General features: G+C 40.6%; 1 protein-coding gene across 1 annotated transcript in view; it reads left to right on the top strand.

Moving 5' to 3' along the window:
* The first annotated feature begins 601 nt into the window (after positions 1-601).
* The window catches only part of LOC126474833 (arylsulfatase I-like), a 75,966-nt gene continuing 51,516 nt past the window's right edge, over positions 602-25,051 (top strand). The window contains exons 1-4 of the mRNA XM_050102310.1: positions 602-724; positions 7,288-7,447; positions 16,944-17,167; positions 23,659-23,908. Coding sequence (XP_049958267.1) covers positions 602-724; positions 7,288-7,447; positions 16,944-17,167; positions 23,659-23,908 — 757 coding nt within the window. The remainder of the gene's footprint in view (positions 725-7,287; positions 7,448-16,943; positions 17,168-23,658; positions 23,909-25,051) is intronic.

The raw sequence follows: 25,051 nt of genomic DNA on the forward strand, positions 1-25,051 counted from the left end.
AGATTTGTATGTGGTGGCCAAATTGTAATAAATTTTTTCCAGCGTAAATCGTCTCCCTATTAAGGCATTAGAATTTTACCAAGTTTCACCGTCGTACCAAAATTACAGCGCACACTGGATCTCGTTGAGTAACTGCACATTGTTTGAAACCACCTTACATTAAATCCCCCCCCATCCTCCACCCCACCCGTCCTGCGTTTTCTTCCTGTATATGAAGGCTAATCGCCGGAACTATAGAAGTGATTGTATTAAGGTTGTCACTAATACATTGATTCACGAGGACAGTTCGTGTATATAATCCGTAAATATTTAGTGCAAATGGACTCAACTATAATAAATTTCAGGTTCGTGAATATAATTCATAAATATTTGGTGTAAATTGGCTGAACTATAACGAATTGCAGCTCCCCTCTACGATTTTCTTTGTTGGCGGCGCACTGGTACAATCGCTCCCTGTACATGCGAGCGGCCGCCGACCCTTTGATGCAAGGATCGCACGAAGGAGAAATTATACTAATATTTCAATGACTACGTAGATACATGTTATAATTATTTGTGTAATATTCTCTGTGTGATGGTTGCAGTATCTGGGGAAAGGAAGATGGACAAACTACTGGCTGCAGTTTGGGTGGTCGCCTTCGTGGTGTTGGAAGCCAGTACCAGCATCGTAGGTGACTCCGCTTCGAAACCTCCCAACATCATCTTCATCGTTGGGGATGATCTGGTAAGAGCTGCTGAAACAGATTAAACAATTTTGACCATTTAACAAGCCACTGTTTTGAACAATAACAGCTACCCCACTAAGAATACAAATGGTGTACATGTACATTATTGAATAACACAGATAAAAAAAAATTAATTGTTACTTTTTGTTAGGCAATCCATATCTGACCTCAGTCTTTGTCTAATATGTAAAGTTTCGTCACATTGTGATTATAAAATTATACAGCACGCATAATTTATTGAAGTTAGGAGAAAACGCTCCTCTTTATTACACAAATATTGCGCGACCACTGACTGATATTTTGTTTCTTTCTTCGTAAAACATCGGACGTGTACTTTTCTCTGATGAACTACCTGCTGTACGTCTGTGTGAAGTGACGAACTCGAGTCTCACATAATACTGGCTGCAGCAAAAATATAACGGGATTCTTTTCTGTTACTTATAAACATCCTCGAATGATACTCAAGTCTCCCGCTCAATATAGTAATTATGGCTCGAAGTTGCAATCGAACATTAGTTTTCGAAAGTCAGGTCCAATAAGTAGGTTGTGGAATATGGTCATTCTAAGTGAAATAGAATTTTCACCCAACCATGGTTATTGATAGAAGCTTGCCACCTCAGCACTTTGATATGAAGATGGTATCTGTTATTTCGGACATGTCCGAAACAACAGATACCATCTTCGTACATAGTTAAGGCTAACCGGCCATTGACCTTCTTCTGCGCCGGATGCACAAGCATTGCCCGAATTCTTACGGGACGCGGTAGGATTGTCATCCGGGAGTAATGAGTGTAATGGGCAGATGCTCTACGAACGTAGTGTGTGGATATTAAGTTGGGAATGTGGGTCTCACGGGGAGCGTGCAAGGGATAAATCCCTGAAGTCACCCTATCCTCTGTGCTCTAGGTGGCTCAGATGGATAGAGCGTCTGTCATGTAAGCAAGAGATCCTGGGTTCGAGTCCCGATCAGGGCACACATTTCCAACTGTCATTGTTGATGTATCTCAATACCTGTCGACAGCTTAGGGTCTTGCTTTAACTATCATTTTATGAGCACTTTGAATCTTCATCTTACAGGTCATCACACTAGGTATTTTAAAGTGAACATAAAAGCTTGCCACCTCCACATTCTAAATCTTCATATTATAAGGTGTCACACTATGTATTTTAAAGTAAAAAAGAAAGTAATAAAGAAGAACTATCTACAGTTTCTGAAGGCCTACACAGTCATCACGTTTCCCTACCCAAGCGCCTAATGTGGGATGCCTGGTCGCTTCTCCATTTAGGTTATTAATATGAAAACCATGTGGTATTTTGTTCCACTCTGCCACTTGGAATGCTACTTTCCATAGGTCAGTTAACGTAGATCCATAAAATCGCTTTTGCATTTAAAAAATTTAATTAAAAATTTGTTGTTCTTCATCGAACACACTTCTTAAGCTTTTCGTAATCTTGTTATCACGTACTTCATCCCTATTTTTTCCTACAACTTTTCTCTGCAGCACATTACGGGGAACGATTAATTGCTTTGCTTCTGCAAAAAACGGCATGTTACGATTATTCACGGCCTAAATCGCATTTTCTGTTGAGACAATATTCCATGTTCGTTGCCCTGACTTCCGAACTGTTTCCTAGGCACCTTGATGTTCTAGTGTATGAGACACTATCACGCAGCTGCAGCTGACAGTTTTCAATTCGACTCTTGTACTACGCCAAATGTAACAGAACAGTGGTGGTTTCCTATAGTTAAATAATTAATTCAAAACCATCACAAAGTGACCGAATGACGGACGATAACTTTGTATATAAAAGAATTTAGAGTAAAACTGCAAATTATGCGTGCTACATGGAAGTAACTGTCACTCAATGGGGTCAGGGAATTAAAAATAAGCTGTTGGGAAATGCGGCCACACAGTATATTTCAAAGATTTTGTTAAAACATTCCTATTACAAAAATGATTAGTCCAAGTATAAATAAGTTAACAAGATTAATAGAAATGATTTTCTTTACATCAGAAAAAAACGGAACAAGCTTCGTCTGTCAAACTCACTGACAATAGTGGTGCTGCATAGAGAAGTAGTATGACCCCTTCTCTGCAGGTAGCAGCACTGTTCAGGACAGAACATAAGCGGTGATCACTTTTCCCTTCCCCTACAGATGCTTAAACCATTTTCCATCATTCACTAATGCTGGGACAAACCGTAACATGAGTACATATGAGTCTGTTCAAGTGGTACCACTAGAGACATTTTTTTATGTTCCACAAATTCTTAAGCAAGATGTTCTTTTAATCTGCATACAGTGAACTTACTAAACCTCAAACATGCCGTAATACATTCGTACTCCCTCTAAACTGTAGGAGATTCACTGTTCGCAGCAGTAAAAATCGAGTTGTCGTGTGGTTTTCGTGCTCAGCTCTTTCCTCTTAATCAATCAGTGGAAACGACACGAAAAATTAAAATCTGGAAGATTCCAAGATCTCACCGAGTAATGACATCTGATATCGCATCTACTTGCGCTTTTAGTGTGTGAGTGCAACAAGAAAATATATAAAATCTCGCGGTGCTACAATAGTGGACTATAGCATTGTTAACGCTGTTGTAACTTTTACAGCATTCCTTAATTGAAGCAATCAATGTAGTTATTTTTCTGTACATTCAACAAATCGGATGCACCGCTTCATTATTTTCCAAGTTGCTATACAAAGTCAACTTTAGTGCTGGTTTTCTTTTATCGTACCATTTGAATCGTGCTCCACGTAGTTTGGCTAGTATGAGGTTTAGCGCCGAGAGTAATTGGTTTTCACGACGAATGAAAAAGTCTTTGTTTCGACGTGCGGACAATTTCTATAGCCTTTTACAGTCGAAATATGGAAAAGAAATTAGATTTCCTCTGTCTCTCTCTCTCTCTCACTGCTATCTGTCTGTTACGTGTTGTTTTAGAACTATTAATTAGCGTTTGCAGTAAAACTGATCGTATAACACAAGATAAGTACTAAAAACGATCACTAGATGCATTTGATGTGCTACGTTGATCGTCAGAGATATAAATTAGCAACAAAATAGGTTAGGAGACATCAGTTTAAATAAATACTTTTGACATGAATGTCATTAATTGATTAGAGATACAATTCTACTTCCTGTTGAACGCAGAGTGGTTCTGCATAAGTACTTTCTTCCGGTATCGCACAAATAATATTGAGAAAGAGACCGAAAAATATATTGTGTAATGCCAGACCTACAGATCTTTGTTACGTTTCCCAAATACCTCGTTGAGTTGACTCTTAATGAAGGCGGTATACCCTGGCTTTTTCCCTTTTCGTGACCTATAGTGTACCAGTATATCTGTCACACTGTCATCCTTGCCTGTTTCTGATTTATTTCCTCCACCTCATCTGTTAACCTTTTTCACTCCTCTCTATGTCAGTCAGTTTCTTTTATCATTGCTGACTTGACATTTTCAAAGAGGTTATAACAGTCAACTCTTTCAAAAGCCTTCTACAGGTCTACGAATGCCATAAACGAAGGTCTGCCTTTCCATAACCTGTTATCTAAGATAATTCGTAGGGTCAGCATCGCTTCGTGTGTTCCTACATTTCTCCGGAATTCATACTCGTCTTCCCCGAAGTAGGCTTCTACTAGTTGTCCATTCTTCTGTAAAGAATTCTTGCCAATATTTTGCAACCATGACTTATAAAAGCGATAGTTCGGTAATTTCCACACCTGCCAGCAACTACTTTCTTTGAAATTCGAATTATTATTTTCTTCTTGAAATATTATGGTATTTCGCTGCCTCATACATCTTGCACACCAGGTGGAAGAATTTTGTTATGGCTGGTTCTCCCAAGGCTATCATTAGCTCTGACAGAGTATCGTCTATTCCCTTGTTTCGACTTAGATCTTTCAGAGCTCTATCAAATCCATCTTGTAGTATCATATCCCCTATCTCATCTTCATCTACGTCCAATGCCCTTTCAAATATTGCTTTCAAGAACGTCTCTCTTACATGCGCCTTTATATGTACTCATTTCACCTTTCAGCTGTCCCTTCTTTGCTTGGGTATGGTTTTGCATCTGAGCCTTTGATATTCATACAGCTGACGCTCTTTTCTTCAACGGCATCTTGAATTTTCATGTACGCTGAACCTACCATTCTACTAGTGAAACATTCTTCTAAATCCTTACATTTTTCCTATAGCCATTCCTGCTTAGCCGTTTTGCACTTCCTGTCAATCTCATTTTTAAGATTTTTGTATTCCTTTTCCCCTTATTCACTTGTTGCATTTTTATATTTTCTCCTTTCTTCAGTTGAATTCAATATCTCTTGTTGTTGTGACTGGCAAGACAGCCAAGCCACTATGTGAGGAACCCGAAAGGCACGCGTGTAAGCTCACGCAGGCTGGCGTGATGTCTGGAACAGTTAAAGTAATTATACTAGCAAAAAATTTACGTAGCTTCTGGAATACTTAACTTTAATCCATAATTGGTCAACATCGCTCTTGATGGTACATGTTTTACAATCAATAGTAAATGATAATGGCGCCTTGCTAGGTCGTAGCAAATGACGTAGCTGAAGGCTATGCTAACTATCGTCTCGGCAAATGAGAGCGTAATTTGTCAGTGAACCATCGCTAGCAAAGTCGGCTGTACAACTGGGGCGAGTGCTAGGACGTCTCTCTAGACCTGCCGTGTGGCGGCGCTCGGTCTGCAATCACTGACAGTGGCGACACGCGGGTCCGACGTATACTACCGGACCGCGGCCGATTTAAAGGCTACCACCTAGTAAGTGTGGTGTCTGGCGGTGACACCACACTTGTGTTATCCAAGAAACTGTATTATGCTTCGTCTTTCCATCTATATGATCCTCTGCTACCTTCGTTATTTCATGTCTTAAAGCTACCTATTCTTATTCTGCTGTATTCATTTCACCTGCTCTAGTCAACCGTTGTGTAATGCACCCTCCGAAACTCTTAGCAACCTCTGGTTCTTTCAACTTATCCAGGTACCATCCCTTTAATTTCCTACATTTTTGCAATTTATTCAGTTTTAATGTACATTTTCTAACCATTAAATTGGGGTCGTAGCCCATATCTGTCCCTGGAAATCCCTTACAGCGTAATATCTGGTTCCTTAATTTCTGTCTTACCATTAAATAATTAATCTGAAACCCTCTGGCGTCTCTAGATCTCTTGCACTTAAGCAACCTTATTTTATGATCCTTAAACCAATGTTAGCGATGATTAAATTACGCTCTGTGCAAAACTCTACCAGGCAGCTTCCTCTTTCATTCCTTTCTCCCAGTCAATACTCACCTACTATTTTTTCCTTCTGTTCGTTTTCGAATTTCAGCCCACCATAGTTATTAAATTTTCGTCTTTCTTTACTATTTGAACTGTTTCTTTTATCTCGTCACTCATTTATTCAATCTCTTCATGGTCTGCAATGTTAGTTGGCATATAATTTAGTACTATTGTGCTGGGTGTAAGCTTCATGTCTATCTTAGCTACAATAGTGCGTTCGCTTTGTACTTCATAGTAACTTACCCCCTTTTTTATTTTCTTATTTACTATTAAGCCTACTCCTCCGTTAGTCCCATTTGATTTTGTATTTATAACATTGCGTTCGCCTTACCATAAGTCCTGTTGCTTCCGCCAAAGAATTTCACTAATTTGCCTTACATCTATCTTCAACCGATCCATTTCTCTTTTTAAATTTTGTAACCAACCTTCTCTATTAAGGGATATAACATTCCTCTCTCCGATCCGCAGAATGCCAGTTTTGTTTCTCCTAGTGACGACATCCTGCTGAGTAGTCCCAGCACGGAATGGGGGTCTGTTTTGCCTCCGGAATATCTTACTCAAGGTGGCGCTAGTATCATTTAACAACAGGGTAGAGCTGCATGCCATCGGGAAAAATTGCGCCTGTAGTTTCCCCTTGCTTTCAGCCTTTCGCAGTACCAGCACAACAAGATTTTTTTGGTTGATGTTACAAGGCCAGATCAGTCAATCACCCATACTGCAACAAGTGCATTACTGAAAGGCTGCTGCCCCTCTTCAGGCACCACACATCTGTCTCGCCCCTCAACATGTACTCCTCCGTTGCGGTTGCGCCTACGGTAAACCTATCTGTATCGTTGAGGACTGCAACCCTCTCCACCGACGGCAAGGTCCATTGTTCATGGGGTAGGGTAGGGTCACTCCTCACATTCGACGAAAGTGAAATGAAGAAATTACTTTACACAATATTAAATAGACTGAAATTTCTGGAATACAATGAATGCATTACCTTTATTAATATTATTGTTATTTACTGATGATGGATTACAAATATTGTAATGGTAACTTATACAAGAGGGTTGCACAGATGTAACACAGGTCCTGTAGTTCCTAAATTTCGATCAATATTACACATGCTATGGTGAAATGCTCAGCACCACTGTATTTTAGTTTTATAAGTCAATGTACCGACAGTTCAGAAATTAGATCCAATAATCTGAAATTAACACGACAGATATTTTCGTATAAACTGAAGTACTGAAGTATTTTTGCAATTATCTTTCACAGGGATGGAACGACGTGAGCTTCCATGGGTCGGACCAGATCCCGACGCCAAATATCGACGCCTTGGCCTACCACGGCGTGATCCTCAACAGCCACTACGTACAGCCCGTGTGCACGCCATCGAGAGCTGCCCTCATGACTGGGAAGTACCCCATTCGCACGGGTGCGTCTAGTCCAGATCTGCATCTACGCACTTACTCCACAAGTCGCCTTACGATGCGTGTACCAATGTCAGTCCTCCCACCCCCCTCCCCCTTTTGCTCTTCCAGTCGCACATGGAGAACGGGTAAACCTGTTACGTACCACTCCCTTGCTTAGCTACCCAAGCGAAGCGATCACATTTGGCAGCCTAACACTAACCCTTGCAACGGCGATGACTGTGTCTAACTTGGTCGTCAGCCTCACTATAAAGTGTTGGCCTCTCTGAGACAAGAGTAATTCACGAACTATGACTCATCAGTACCTATGCACCGCAACAACTCTTTCGCCGTAGACCATGTCTGCAGCCCTGGTGTAGGGTCTAGCGTTAGGGATGTTCTCTGCCTGGTGATATTTGTGAGAATGACTAGATTGGATTGTGAAAAGAAAATTGACTGTGTAAAAATTGAGACTTTGTACGGACACTGATGACCGCGCAGTTGAGCGCCCCACAAACAAGACATCATCATCATCATCATCATCGCCGCAGGCCATTATGCATGAAGATAATATCATTGCGGCTACGGCAACTGCTTTCTCTCATTCCCCTTAACCCAATGAATGAGCGATACGGAGCTTACCTATTTGTCCCGACTAAAGCCTCACTAAACGAGCCGTCGCTTCATCCCTTATTTTCGATGTCAGACTGGGGCACTTGACCTGCTAAATCGAGGCACACACCAAAGACCAAATTTCCAATTAAATGAATGTAACTCCATCATCTGGGGAGTACGGAAACTACGGCTGTTCAATGTTCAATTAAAACAATACCAATTGCCCTTGTATAGGTTTATTTCTAGGCAACCAGTTTCGACGTTACACTACGCCTTCTTCAGGCCTAAACTGCTCCGATCCAGGAACCTTCGTTTTACAAATATACCAGTGCCTTTAACCGGTCTCGTAATAGCTATTACAGGCATATATGCTCGCTGGACAACAGTCAGCAACTGTCACACCATACATTCAAAACCGAGGGTAATCGCTATTACGAGACCAGTTAAAGGCACTGCTATATTTGTAAGACGAATGTTACTGGACCGGAGAAGTTTAGGCCTCAAGATGACGTAGTGTAACGTAGAAACTGGTTGCCTAGAAATAAAACTATACAACGGCGATTGGTATTGTTTCTATTGAAGTTTCCAACTATCGATCTGCAGCCAATAAGGCTACACATTACACTTAAAACTGTTACAAGATAAGATGGTTAGAAAATGCACCGGAATTGCACTATGTTTATCACTAGTATCGCACAGTCACTTTTCCCGAAACTTAAATCAAATGGCTCTAAGCACTATGGGGCTTAACTTCTGTGGTAATCAGTCCCCTAGAACTTAGAACTACTTAAACCTAACTAACCTAAGGACATCACATACATCCATGCCCGAGGCAGGATTCGAACCTGCGACCGTAGCGGTCGCGCAGTTCCAGACTGTAGCGCCTAGAACCACTCGGCCACAACGGCCGGCCCCGGAACTTATTTCTATAAACCAACAACACACACTAACTACATCCTAATAAATTGCTCGTAAAGCTCAAAGATATTTTGACACCATTAGTTATCCTTGTCTACCACTTATTCTTATCAGTTACGGAATTCTCTAGTGTCAAGTCCGCCGCAACAGACAACAGCTCCTAAGTTTAATCTATAACATGACGCTAATAATACTTTAATAAAATCCCTCAAGAACGTACAAAATGATCCAATTACATTTAAACTAAAACTGAAAATAAGGGCACCTAATACACATATAAAACTTCCTTCGGAAACAAACATACATAAAAAGGTAATGTAAAAAAGGAATGAAAACAATAAGAACAAATAGAATGAATGAAGCTTCTTTTAAAACTTATTCTCAAACTACAATTAAGTTACAAAAATTGAACATCTGGCAAACATTCCTTATTTATTCTCCATGAAGCGAAGGTCAGAATTCAGTCTATTCATTTCTCTATCAGAATTATCAAGTAGGCACTGGAATATGGCGATAACACGAAAGTCTGAAAACACTTTAAGAATACAGAGTAACTACAAACGACATGTCAGTATAAATTAAGAATGAAGGTATCATTAAACTTAACCCTATTACATGAATGCTCAGCAATTCCTGGATTCGTGCCTTAACTCCTGAGTTGCTAAAACCTTGCCAAGTGTCAGTAATATATTTAGTAACATATTTTGCATACCTCACTAATTTCTCACAGAAAAATTTTCAGTAGTATCTCTTGATTTGTAGACAAAGTATTGATAGCACAAAAGCAGGGAGTGAGATTAATATGTTGCGTTCACCCACAGACATTATAACACTATCTTGCCGTGAAACAAGTTTATGTTACCCTCTGAGAGGCTTTAGAAATTTTTACCGCCCGTGTATCTAATGAATAAAGGTATCGGACTATAGGTTTGAATATGGTGAAAATAACAGAAAAATTAAACGGACTTTAACTTTAGGAGTTAATGAAAGTGATATAATTCATATGTGAATGAAAAAATGAACGGTCGCCAGCCCAATTAGGCACATTAATTTGGAAATATATGTTTAAGAGAATTGAACATGGGTTATTAAAGTTACTTTCGTTGACATTTCCCTCTGAATAGTGCACATGATACAAACTGGCACAGGGCACTCTGAGCTGTGTGTAGCAGCAGTTACCAATAATGCACACACCAGTAATCACAGAAAGAAAATTTGCACCAAGCTCATACTAATCACAGCTACATCATAACTTAAACCAATACTGAAATGTTGCTGCATGAAGTGCAGAACTAAATTCGGACATGGGGGGCTTCTTTCTTAACTGACATGAAAAAATACAAATAAAGATAGATAATATCATAAACACGCTGTTTATAGTCCTCTACATATATCAGTTTTCCTTGGCAGCAGTCACAGTCCAATTACCGCTCTAATATGTAAAGAACATGATGGGGACTCTTAAACTAGCGTACTGTCACTAGTCAAGCTCTATGATTATTTCAGTTGAAAAGACTAATTCAAATAAAGCTAATCCTTCACTTTTCTTGAAGTCGTTCGTAATTTACTTTGCAAGGCAATAAATTTCAACACTGAGCTTAATTAACTTTAAAAAAAGGAACGATTCATGATAGAAATCAAGACCACACTATTTTTAAAATGAGCTTAACTTATCTGTCTTTCCTTACCACCTGTGAAGCAGGTATTTTAGACAGTAACGTTCACACAAACTGGCACTGTATTCCTGCAAAATTTCACTTTGCATTAAACTAAGGGGACTTTAGCAAAATCCTATCTAACTTCACTTTTGTGATTTTGACTATAACTTTTACTACTCCTTTTACATTTGACAAAAAAAATCGCTTTGAAACACCTGAATGCAAAAATTGTTCATTTAAAACAGGATAGTCGCTTTTAGCAGCACTTGGATGAGGATCCTGGAGAGGTTCGTGATCAGGATAGAAAATATGGTTCCAGACACATATTTGGATTATTATTAAAGCCACACTCAACTTAACTGGTCCATGCCCATATACATAGCCGGATGTATGAGATTAGTAAAGCAGTGACGAAGTTTTGGTGGCAATCGACATGATTGTACTAACGGTCCTTGATATTCGAATGCTCTATAAAATCTCTTCTTGGCGTTGGATTTTCAACATATTAGAGCCATTCCTTTTTGCTGAAAATACCAAATAATAGCCAGACCCACATGCGAGGCAAAAATCCTTTGCAAAGAAGCTTGCAATTGCCTCTCTTGGCACCATCGAAGTGTACTGTGCTACGGCTAGCCACATACTGCGTACTGTTCACACCAAGGAACCGCACAGTTCGACCGCCAAATCCACCTTTTACCTGACGCAATGCCACATCCGTTGTGGAGGGACTCCACTATATCTTTTGTATATAACAAATACAAGTGCCCTAAGCATGAACCAGCTTCGAATAAACATTGTCTTTTTTATAAACATACATATATTATAAAAAAATATTATTTTAAGAAATCATTTTGCTCTTTTATTCATATATATATATATTACAAAACTCTAATATTGCTGTCACAAATCAATGACTTTAACTAACACAGAATGCAGACTCCATAATTGCAGATGCACAGTTGCATAATATAAACCTACTTCTCATCGATATAAGCGTTACAACATCTTAAAATTGGGTATCTTAACTGAGCCATCACATTAGATACAGAGTGGCGCACGCTACGTCTGACCATTTTGTTTTTGACTCAACACTTTATTCTCAAGATAAACTCAAAGGAATATTTAATAACATGTAAAACACTCTGTGGGGAATTGTTATAACTCAGCTCAAGCTCAGTATGTCCACCATTTTGATTCCTAACTTCCTACGGACGATCACTGACGTTTGCGTTTTCACTGCAAGCTTCAAGAATAAAGTCTGAACTCAATTATAAAGCTGCTGATTAAGTGACACTACATCGATATAAATGACGATATTTTATCTAAGGATATCTATCGATATCATAATGGCAGTATAGAGTGCCGATATTTTTATTTTAAATTTTTACATAATTTGCGGTAAATATTTGAAGTTGTTCTTTTGAAATTGTAGTAGAACATAAATTTACTATCACTGTGTAAAGGAGAGTTACTACTTGTTGTGCTTTTATCATGTCTAGTTGTTCTCTTTGAATGTGTGAAGCAAGTATAGGTGACACAAAAGGAGAAGTCCGATTGTACTGGGGGTGACGGTGTGAATAGGATAACAAGATTTCGTATGTGAAGAAATAGCACACCAGTTGCGTTAAGAAACACATCGGCATTCTTCAAAAACAGTTGCTGAAAATGACGAGCGAAATACTAAATAACTAGATTGGTCATTGCAGTGGATGGAGCCGTGTGAGGAGAAACGCTGACGTAATCGGCGCTCGCCGCTATCGACAGAAACTGCAATGTCTGGCTTCAGTACGCAGTTTTGACAGTACAACTGCTACGTCACTAGCATTGGCAGAAATGGAAAGACAGGGAAGCCGACATTAAGGGTTCCGGATAAATCCGATACGGGACGAAACAGAACGACGGACCCATAGGACGCCTTTTATTGTGCCATTTACGTGCAGTTACCATTTTTAGCAACGCGGTTGTCGCCAAGAGCGAAAGTGCTTTGTTTTCATTTCAGTTTGGCTCTATGGGAGATGGACAGGCTTCTAGCATGTTGATGTACAGAATATCTAATAACAAATCAATTCTTCAATACATACAGCTTTAAAGACGGTAGTATATTTACATTGTGGAGCCGGTATTTTTATAGGCTGGTTCAAATGGTTCAAATGGCTCTGAGCACTATGGGACAACATCTGTGGTCATCAGTCCCCTAGAACTTAGAACTACTTAAACCTAACTAACCTAAGGACATCACACACAGCCATGCCAGAGGCAGGATTCGAACCTGCTACCGTAGCAGTCGCGCGGTTCCGGACTGAGCCCTTGGAACCGCGAGACCACCGCGGCCGGCTTATAGGCTGGTCCGTAGATACTTTAACGTCGATATGTCGATACATTTCCACGATATATTGAGTCGGATATTGATGCATCTTGTAAGTATCGATATATCTGACACGCTATATTAAAAAAAAAAAAAAATACAACAGTCCTAGTCCATTAAATCATGTGCATTTCTGACAAATATTGTTTCCTTTTAGTTAGCACCAGAAAAGAAGTGACGTTGGTGGAGGCCCGAAATACTGCCGTGGGCGGGGGGGAGGGAGCGTGGAGGGAGGGGCAAAAGTGTTCTTCAATGAAACGACCTTGAAAATTGAGTGAAATGACCTGCATATCGAAACGCCCGTGCTCCATCTTACATGAAACATTGCTTGTTGAAGTGCAACGCAGAGGCAAGAGGCTGTGGAACGTAGTTACTGCGGAGAATGCTGAAATAACGAGCACTCTTCATAGTTTTCTCAAAGAAAAAGGTTCCAATAAGTTCTGGTCAGATGACTACAGGGTAATACCAACAGCAGCTGAAAATAGTATAAAGCGAGTAGAATTTCTATGAATAGAAAGGTAGGGCAAAGAGTATGTTACTGTGAACAGTTCAGTGATAGGATTATTCACATCAGGATCGACAGTAAACCACCATCGAAAATGATAATTCTGGTACATATGCCGACGTCATGAGCTGAAGATGGAGAGAAAGTATATGAGGATATTGAAAGGGTATTACAGCTCGGAAAGGGACCTGAAAATCTAATAGTCATCGGGTACTGGAATGCAGTTGTAGGGGAAGGAGCAGAATAAAGGGTTACAAGAGTATATGGGCTTGTAACATGGAATGAGAGAGGAGAAAGACTAATAGATTTCTGTAAGAAATTTTAGCTAGTAATAACGAATAGTCTGTTGAAGAATCAGAAGAGAAGAAGGTAGATTTGGAAAAGGTCAGGGGATGCCGGAAGATTTCAGTTAGATAGAGATTCCGAAAACAGATGCTGGATTGCAAGGCGCACCGAGGAGGAGATGTAAACTCAGATCACAATGTAGTAGTGATGAAGAGTGGACTGGAGTTTAAGAGATTTGTCAGGATAAATCAATAGGCAAAGAAGTGTGTGCGGAAGTACTAACGAATGGGGAGATACGCATGAAGCTCTCTAAGGCTATAGTTACAGTAATATGAATAGCTCATTAGGTAGTACATTTATAAAAAGAACAATCACAGATGTCGGAAAGATAAAGATTGGTACAAAAAAGGCAACGGCGAAGAAACTGTGGGTAACAGAAGAAATATTTCAGTTCATCGATTAAAGAAGGATATACAAAAATGGTCACGAAAATTTAATAGTATTGATGTACAAGTCGCTGAGGAATGACATAAATAGTAAGTGTAGGGAAGCTAATACGAAATGGCTGCATGTAAAATGCGAAGAAATTGGAAAAGAAATGATTTACGGAAGGACTGATTCAGCATATAGGAAAGTCAAAACGATCTCCGGTGAAATTAAAAGCAAGGGCAATGACATTAAGTGTGCAACGGTCATTCTACTTGTAAATGCAGCCTTGCATTGAGTAGCTTCCCCAGCCAATCTAAACAAAGCTACGCTACCAGCAGTAGTGTATTCATATGGCATTTTTTTCCGTTGCGAGCGTATTTTTCCACTATTCTATAAACAATGAAGCACAGTACACTGTATATTAATGTACTGTAATTCTAAAGCTGCAATTTTAAATCTAATGAAGAAGATAAGCGTATCCTAAAATGATATTTTTTATTTGTTGGCTCCTGAAAACTTTCAAAGACACATACACACAAAAGAAACTGAGTCCACCCATATCAAATCTCAAATTAAACTTGATATATCCTACTGTCTTAGTACTATACTACGTGCAGTCGAATTTTCATAATTTGTTATGTGTTACGTAATCCGGTTAAAGCAGGTATAGTATATTCTCAAATTTTACATTTCTCTAATAAGGTGCTTATCTGACTAGTTTTTAAATCGCGCGCCACCCGTTCGGAACGCAGCTACATATACACACACACACAGACACACACACACACACACACACACACACACACACACACACACACCACTGCCAACGCCACCCGCCCGCCCGATACGAGTGTGTGGTTTTCAAGTGCGCTCGCCGAGCTGCTGTACACATACGGCATCATTGTATGGTTTGTCGAATCAGACACAATAGAATGCGGTGTTCACGTGGTTTTTAATTGTAATCAACGCGTTATTTTGTTTGTATTTGTCAGATTTAAAAAAAAAAATTCTTCGAAACGTAGACAAGGAGGTATTCGTCCGTTTTATTTACTGAAAAGGAAGAAAGGAGAGAGAAAATGAACCAGTATTACCTGGGAACAATGATGGTGACTAATCATTGTCGACTCAACGTTCAGCAGGTTGATCTTTGTGATTATTTTGTATGCACTTAATGAAATTCATACATACACGATTAGTCGAGTTTGTGACTTTTTTTAGGCTGAGATTCTCTGATCTTTCGGATGGCGTGGTGTGGGTCGCTGTGGTCTGGAGTCTGGATCAGTATTGCCAAGTTATTAATTTTTCCCACTGAATTCGGTGGTTTTCAGTACCCGTCTATTGTGCAGATTTTGCGTCTACTGGCTGGTGTGAATTATGGTGGATTTTAAAAAGAATGGGTTGATTTATGGTAGAATTATTTTTTAAATCACTTGATCCATTCTACATACAGCAAACAACAATATTTCATTTGCTAGAGGCTAGTAGCTCTTAAATTTGTATCACCTAAATATTTATAATGCACGATATTTTGTCTTCGTTTCCATGTTGTTTTGTGGCCGTATTGTTATGCACCCGTTTTGTTATGCGCTCTAGTATTAATAAATCTGCAATTGCACAGTGCATATCTGTAGTGCCAATGGTTATGTGGTGTTTCTTAAATCAGTTGCTGTTGTTTTAGTGGTAAACATATGTAAAATAAAGGGACAGTATACCCAGAAATTTCGTGTAGAGTCGCTACGCGATAGTAAATTTACAGGCTGGCTAGAAAGAATTCAAGGCTATGACACAAGAGCATATTATAAATTTTGCCGTAATATTTTGTTATCATGTTCTGCGCAATAACAACTCACAGTGACGCAAAAAAATACCATAGGGCAGCAGCAGCACTATTGTCAACAAACAGAAATACCTTTCAATACTGTGTAAGAGTATTCAGAAGTGAATCAAGCTGAGGGCTCCCTTGAATTATTTGTTTCCACCCATTGTCCGGTCATGTCATGTCTTCACATAACTGATTCGTGCAAGAGTAAATTCACAGACAGTAATATTCCCAGAAAACTTAAAATACATAGAACAAAATGAAGTGCAGGTATAAAATAAGTAATAAGGCGGTATTTTGTGGAAAATTCACCGAGATGTGTCTGGCAGTTGGGTCAAGCCTACCTACAACCTGTCGAAGTCATTGAAGAATTTGCAAAGCGCTACCCGAGGACACTCTCTATGCGTTTAATGTGCTTTTTAGAATATTAATGTTTACCTTCAGAAAGCCTACGCTCAGTTGGGTCAAGCCCTACCAAAAACAAAATCCTGGATCCGCCAGTGAATACAAAATCTTGCAGTACATATTAGATGTCGATGACTCAGACGGAGAAACTGGTATCCGAAACGGCTTCCCCCCACCCCCTCCCCCTTATTTCGGTTCACTCGGATTGTACAGTTATTATTATTATAGTTAACTTATGAAACGATATACTTTCTCCGAAACTTCATCCCACCAAAAATAATTTGCTGGTTCGTTCGTTGGTCAATATATTACAAACCTTAGATACGTAAAAAGTCAAAATTCCTAGTTAAGACCAAAATTCTGCAGCTTTAAGTTTCGTCACAGGAACTTCTTATTCCTAGGTTACGCTGTTATGAAATATCACAAAAATGTCCAATACTTCCAGAATCTGACTTCACCTACTATTACAGAGGCTGTCAATTTAATGCTCTGAATTAGTAACAGGTACTCCTTCTGCCGGCAGGTATGCAGGGTCACGTGATATGGGGCGCCGAGCCCCGCGGGCTGCCAGCGGGCAAGATCCTGCCGCAGTACCTGCAGGAGTTGGGCTACGTCACCAGGGCGATCGGAAAGTGGCATCTGGGACACCACACCAAGAACTACACGCCCACGCACCGTGGCTTCGACTCACACTTTGGCTACTGGAACGGATGGGTCGGCTACTACGACTTCATATTTGAGACTGATGTAAGATATCTGGTTGTTTAACTCACGCACATACACCTGAAACACACAGTATTGTGGTTACGGCCTATTTCAGCACAGTACACCGCTGTTGCTTAGGTAGTGGACAGGTTTCCAGTTTTCACAACCAGCTTGGCTAATCTTAGGGTTTTCTTGCATTTAGCGATAATTTTCTAATGATACGACCTCGATGCATGTAACTGCATAGTTCTTCGAATGCAGTAGAGGTACGGGCGTCATATTTCGGATGGCTTTCGATGAAGTAGTTTAGACTGTTCCCACGAATGAATTGCCGCGATTGTCTGGAGTCACAAGGCAGACACTGAGTGAAATATGGGCGGGATCAGGGCTAGTTTGCTGTAATTAATACCTAAGGATGAGAAATATCTTCCTAAACATGTATTGGAATGAATAAATCAATTAAGTATGCAAAGACCAAAAATTTTATTACAGCTAACATAATAACGATGATTCTTATTGCATCTTATATACAGGGTGGTCCATTGAACGTGACCGGGCCAAATATCTCACGAAATAAGCATCATACCAAAAAACCACAAAGAACGAAACTTGTCTTGTTTCAAGGAGGAAACTAGATCATATGTCAAACGGATATCAAGTGCGTTTTTTAAATAGGAACCTCCATTTTTATTACATATTCGTGTAGTACGGAAAGAAATTTGAATGTTTTAGTTGGACCACTTTTTTCGCTTTGTGACAGATGGCGCTGTAATAGTCATAAAACATATGGCTCACAATATTAGACGAACAGTTGATAACGGGTGGGTTTTTTAAATTAAAATACAAAACGTAGGTACGTTTGAACATTTTATTTAGGCTATTCCAATGTGATACATGCATCTTTGTGAACTTATCATTTCTGAGAACGCATGCTGTTACAGCGTGATTACCTGTAAATACCACATTAATGCAATAAATGCTCAAACTGACGACCGTCAACCTCAATGCATTTGGCAATACGTGTAACGACATTCCGCTCAACAGCGAGTAGTTCGCCTTCCGCAATGTTCGCACATGCATTGACATTGCGCTGACGCATTTTGTCAGGCGTTGTCGGTGGATCACGATAGCAAATATCGTTCAACTTTCCACACAGAAAGAAATCCGGGGACGTCAGATCCGGTGAACGTGCGGGCCATGGTATGGTGCTTCGACGACCAATCCACCTGTCATGAAATATGCTATTCAATAGCGCTTCAACGGCACGCGGGCTATGTGCCGAAATCCATCATGTTGGAAGTACATCGCCAGTGTGTCATGCAGTGAAACCTCCTGTAGTAACATCGGTAGAACACTACCTAGGAAATCAGCATACATTGCAACATTTACATTGCCATCGATAAAATGGGGGTCAATTATCCTTCCTCCCATAATGCTGCACCATACATTAACCCGCCAAGGTCGCTGATGTTCCACTTGTCGCAGCCATCGTGGATTTTCCGTCGCTCAATAGTGCATATTATGCCGGTTTACGTTACCACTGGTGGTGAATGATGCTTCGTTGCTAATAGAATGCGAGCAAAAAATCTGTCATCGCTCCGTAACTTCTCTTGTGCCCTGTGGTTGAACTGTACACGACGTTCAAAGTCGTCGCCATGCGATTCCTGGTGCATAGAAATATGGTACGGGTGCAATCGATGTTGATGTAGCATTCTCAACACCGACGTTTTTGAGATTCTCGATTCTCGCGCAATTTGTCTGCTACTGATGTGCGGATTAGCGTCAACAGCAGCTAAAATACCTTCTTGGGCATTATCATTTGTTGCAGGTCCTGATTGACGTTTCACATGTGGCTGAACACTTCCTGTTTCCTTAATTAACATGACTATCCGGCGAACGGTCCGGACACTTGGATGATGTCGTCCAGGATACCGAGCAGCATACATAGCACACACCCGTTGGGCATTTTGATCACAATAGCCATACATCAACACGATATCGACCTTTTCCACAATTGGTAAACGGTCTATTTTAACACGGGTAAAGTATCACGAAGCAAATACCGTCCCCACTGGCGGAATGTTCGTGATACCACGTACTTATACGTTTGTGACTGTTACAGCGCCATCTATCAGAAAGCGAAAAAAGTGGTCCAACTAAAACATTCATGTTTCTTTACGTACTTCACGAATATGTAATAAACTGGGGGTTCCTATTTTATAAAAACACAGTTGATATCCGTTTGGCCTATGGCAGCGCCATCTATCGGGCCAACAATCGCGCCATCTGGTTTCCCTCTTCAAGCTAGATGAGTTTCGTTCCTTGTAGTTTTTTCGTTTGATGCTTATTTCGTGAGATATTTGGCCCGGTCGCTGTCAATGGACCACCCTGTATGTCAGTTTCGAGTCTAAGTCGGATACACAGTTTTCATCTGCCAGTAGATTTTATAAAAACGTTGAATAAAACTTTATATTAATATTTTTGCTTGGATTACTCAAATCTTTAAATCATGAGATTTTATTTATCTAAGTAGTTTGAGGAGTGAGTACAACAGATTGATTGTACAGCAATTATTTTGAAGAAAACATTTAAGAGAAAGGTTGAAAATGCCGTCTTGTGCTATAGAGTAAAGAACGTAAAACACTGACTCCAACTTTCAGATGCGAAATTGACTGCCAACCACGGTGGCGAAACAGAAACTGTGAAACAGATGCGAGGCCCCGAATTATGATGATGCACGTGCATTGACGCAGACTGAACCAATATAAACAAAGATTGTTAGGTAGGATAATGATGTAAGCTGAAACAATGAATTAAAGTTTGTATTACTGCCGTTGTGCTCCTGCTTACTATACAGATGCGACAGCCGTTCCCCATACAGGCACTGAAGCACCCCCAGCTCGTACGTCTCCCTCCGCGATATGAACCCTGTCCATTGGTATTCCCCTTCTAAAGATGCATCATTATTGCCGAGGCTCTCCGGTACTGAAATAACACATTATCGATGTGCCAAATGGCGTTAATACTACATTTATATCAGGCGTAGCTGATACATTTATCATATACAGCTTATACTTCTAACACGTATTATGTCTCACTTTATCTATGACATGATGTAGGCTGAAGCAATGAACTAAAATTTGTACGAGTAGGAGACTTGGGTTCGTTGGGTTGTTGGTTGGGTTGTTTTCAGATCAGACAGCGAGGTCATCAGTCTCATCGGATTAGGGAAGGAAGTCGGCCGTGCCCTTTCAGAGGAACCATCCCGGCATTAGACTTGGTTTCGAATCTCACCAGTGGTACACATATTAATGCATTGCTTCAGCCTACATCATTATTGTAGACAAAGGTGAGACTCAGTAAGGGCCAGGAACATTAAATGTATATGACTGAAGACTGTTAGATTAAGATTTATCATCTGCCTCATGATGATTCGTTAATCATTGATGAAACATGCGACTTTCAGTTGTACTAGGTATTTTCAAAATATTCCGGAACTTTGTCCACAATATTCTTCTACTCTTACTTTTTACTTTTTGTGCATGGTCTTCTTCGAAATATTCTCCTCCACAAGTGACACACTGTTGCCATTTCTATTTCCGGAAGCAGTCTTGGTACGCCTCTTGCTTGATCGCGGGAACCGCCGCCTGTGAATTTTCTTTTATCTTGTCTGTCGTTGCAAATCTTTTCCTTTCTGCGGGTTTTTTGACACTGGAAATAAAGGAAAGTTCCTGAGGGGGCAGGTCTGTAGAGTACGCAGGATGAGACAGCACGGGGATTTTGTTTTTGGTGCAGTAGTAACGCACGAACAGGGATGAATGTGACGATGCGTTATCGTGATGCAAGAGTCATGAATTGCGTCGCCACATTTCAGGCAGTTTCCTTCCTACAATTTCTCGCAGGCACCACAACACGTCCCTGTGGTACCATCGATTAACAGTTTCTTTCTGTGGCATGCATTCATGATGAACTAATCCTTCAATGTCAAAGACAACTGTCAGCGTGGCTTTGATATTTTACCTTACCTGCTAACGTTATTGGTGTTAGATAACTTTTCCCGACCCATTATGAAAACTGAAACTCCGCCTCAACATCACAACTGTAGACTCACGTCCCACCAGCAGTTATGATTCTCTTAAGAAGCACCTCGTTCTCATTTGCGCGATCGAAAAGCTCTTCACAGACTGCGAAACGAAGGTCTTTCTGGTGTTGAGTCATGAACCGTGTAGACGAACTTGGCGGCAACACGATGCATTCCAAGATGCTGTGACAGGATTTTGTGACATGATCGAACCGAAATGTTACATTCGTCTGCAGTCAGTCTTCGACTTTCATCCACAATTACACTGATGTTCCTGACGTTAGAGTCATCGGTAGACGTCGAAGTGAGTCCTGAAGGAGAGTCACCATTAACTTCCGTCAGGCCATCTTTAAACCGTGTGAACCATTCTGAACACCGAGTATGGCTTAAGCACTAATCACCGTAGGCTTCCTGCATCACTTGGTGTGGCCCTGAAAAGGTTTTCTTGAGTTTTAAGCAAAGTTTAAAGCAGACACTTTGGTCCTCTAACACTGCCATCTCGAAATTTGCGAACTGCGGGACACAACTTTCTACTCAGTAGAGCACTGAACAATAACTGACAGACGCACAACAATGAAACTTCCGGCTGTTACACGTTAAACACAGGCGTGTTCAGGTATGCCAACCGCATTTCGCTTCAACACACCGTTGGCGCGAAATTACGAATGTTCCGGAATTTTTTGAACAGACCTGGTATATTATCTATGTGTTGTCGTCTAAGAAAGTTAAATTTGTTGTTGAATATAAGGTTTAGTTGAGCGCTAGTATTTCCCGATTTATTGAGTGACATCTGATCTAATTTCACGGGTGATTTTTCTCGTGATGTTTGGGAGCAAAGAAGGGCTTATTTCAATACTGGTACTATTTTTGTTCATTTAGAGAGCCAGAGTCCTAAAGTTAAATGAGCGCTTAAAAATCTGCAGTTGAGATACCAGAAATATTGAATATAATAATTCCGAACCAAAAGAAAGCAGGTGTAGACGTATGTGAAAATTACCCAACTATCAGTTTAATGAGTCACGACTGCAAAATACTAACGCGAGTTCTTTACAGACGAATGGAAAAACTAGTAGGAGGCGACCTCGTGGAAGATCAGTTTGGATTCCGCAGAAATATCGGAACACGTGAGGCAATACTGACCCTACGACTTATCTTAGAAGCTAGATTAAGGAAAGCCAAACCTACGTTTCTACCATTTGTTGACTCAGAGAAAGCTTTTGACAATGTTGACTGGAATACTCTCTTTCAAAATCTGAAGGTGGCAGGGGTAAAATACAGGGAGCGAAAGGCTATTTACAATTTGTACAGAAACCAGATCGCAGTTGTAAGAGTCGAGGGACATGAAAGGGAAGCAGTTATTGGGAAGGGAGTGAGACAGGCTTGTAGCCTCTCCCCGATGTTATTCAATCTGTATATTGAGCAAGCAGTGAAGGAAACAAGAGAAACATTCGGAGTAGGTATTAAAACCCATGAAGAAGAAATAAAAACTTTGAGGTTCGCCGATGACATTGTAATTCTGTCAGAGACAGCAAAGGACTTATAAAAGCAGCTGAACGGAATGGACAGTATCTTGAAAGGAGGATATAAGATGAACATCAACAAAAGCAGAACGAGGATTATGGAATGTAGTCGAATTAAGACGGGTGGAGCTGAGGGAATTAGATTAGGAAATGAGACACATAAAGTAGTAAAAAGTAGTAAAGGAGTTTTGCTATTTGGGGAGCAAAATAACTGATGATGGTCGAAGTAGAGAGGATATAACATATAGACTGGCAATGACAAGGAAAGCTTTTCTGAAGAAGAGAAATTTGTTAATATCGAGTATGTATGTAAGTGTCAGTAAGTCGTTTCTGAAAGTATTTGTATGGAGTGTAGCCATGTATGGAAGTGAAACATGGACTTTAAATAGGTTGGAAATGTGGTGCCACAGAAGAATGCTGAAGATTAGATGGGTAGACCACATAACTAATGAGGAGGTATTGAAAAGAATTGGGGAGAAGAGAATTTTGTGGCACAACCTGACTAGAAGAAGGGATCGGTTGGTAGGACATGTTCAGAGGCCTCAAGGGATCACCAATTTAGTATCAGAGGGCAGTGTGGAGGGTAAAAATCGTAGAGGGAGACCAAGTGTTGAGAACACTAAGCAGATTCAGAAGGATATAGGTTGGAGTAGGTACTGGGAGATAAAGAAGCTTGCACACGATGGCGTAGCGTGGAGGGCTGCATGAAACCAGTCTCAGGACTGAAGACCACAACAAAACAACAACAATAGCTTCTTGCTAGAGATGAACCCTTCTTTCTGTTTGTTTCGATCATTAATTTCAGAAGCATTATCGACAGAAAAGTGGAAGTAATGGACTTGTACCACTATTAAAATAAGCCCTTCAAATCTTGACATTTATTTTCCGTGACTACACTGTCTTCCTATTTAAAGCTCAGTGCTATCTTGTAGGAGATGCATGGTTACGACATGCGCGACGACATGAAGACCGCCTGGGAGTACTCTGGCCAGTACGTGACGGACGTCTTCACGGACGAGGCTGAGAGGCTCATCGGCGAACACGACACGGGGCGGCCGCTCTTCCTCTACTTTGCCCACCTCGCCTGCCACGCCGGAGACGAGGCAAAGCTCCTGGACGCTCCTCAGGAAGTCGTGAACAGGTTCAACTACATCTCTGACCCGAACCGGCGCCTCCTAGCAGGTGTGATATGCTGCAGCATTCGCGAAGTGGCGCCTTCTTAATAACCCTCTCTTTCAGGGTGTGTAAACCGCAGCTCGTGGTCGCAGGGTAACGTTCTCGCTTCCCGATCACCGGGTCCCTGGTTCGATTCGCGGCGGGGTCAGGGATTTTCACTTGCCTCGAGATGACTGTCGTCTTCAGCATCATCATTAATTCCCATTACGGTCGCAGGAAGGCAATGGCAAACCAGCTCCACTGGGACCTTGCCTAGTACAGCGGTGCGGGTCTCCCGCCCCGTTCTCCACGCTATGTCGAGGAGTACGGGACTTCATCATCCTTCAGGGTGTGTGAGGTTGGATATCAGTGGAGGAAGGAAAGCGTGCTGCTATGCACATTGTGGTGAACTTTAACGAACTAAAGAGGGGCATTAAAATATGTTTTCACAAAGGTACTCCTGAAGTATATTTAACATGGAGCACATACAGAGTGTAACGGGCGACTAAGGACGGTGTACTGAGCAACATTAGTCAGTATTTACGTCATGTGCAGACTGATAGATAAAGTCACTACAAGTCGTATGTTTTTAGGTTGATTAGTACCTCCAACTACATGTGGCAAGAACAAGCCTAAAAATCTTGTGTTCTCCTGGATAGCAAGTCAGGTGTTGTAATGCGTTGTGGACCCAAAACGGTTATTCTATACTGACAGGCGTAGTTCAATTAGTTGTGCTGTACGACCATTCAGAAAACATCAGACTACCAAGTTTGTGACACGAAAATATCTGTTATAATTCCCCTACACGCTGTGTAGAGTTCTAATACTACAATAGCTTCTTGCAATCCTTACAAGCAAACCATAATAACATAACGATCATAATAATTCAGCAAGGCTGTAGCTGATTAACGAACGCAACACACAAATATTCAAACTCACAGAGAAGTCGATAACAAAGTTCACCATTTTCCAGTTGAAGCGCGATTTATTTTCAGAGAATATTCTTAAGAATTGATTTTATTTACTAGCGATTCATCAAGAACATTAACGCATTTAATCACACTAAGTAAGCATGGAAGTAGTTGCCAGGGAGTAACTGATGAAATCATAACCGAATTCCCTTTGACGAATGGCAATTTTATTCACTTTAATAGTGCCTAAAAGCATTTT

This window comes from Schistocerca serialis, chromosome 4 (assembly GCF_023864345.2).
Source record: "Schistocerca serialis cubense isolate TAMUIC-IGC-003099 chromosome 4, iqSchSeri2.2, whole genome shotgun sequence".
NCBI classification, from domain to species: Eukaryota; Metazoa; Arthropoda; class Insecta; order Orthoptera; family Acrididae; genus Schistocerca; species Schistocerca serialis.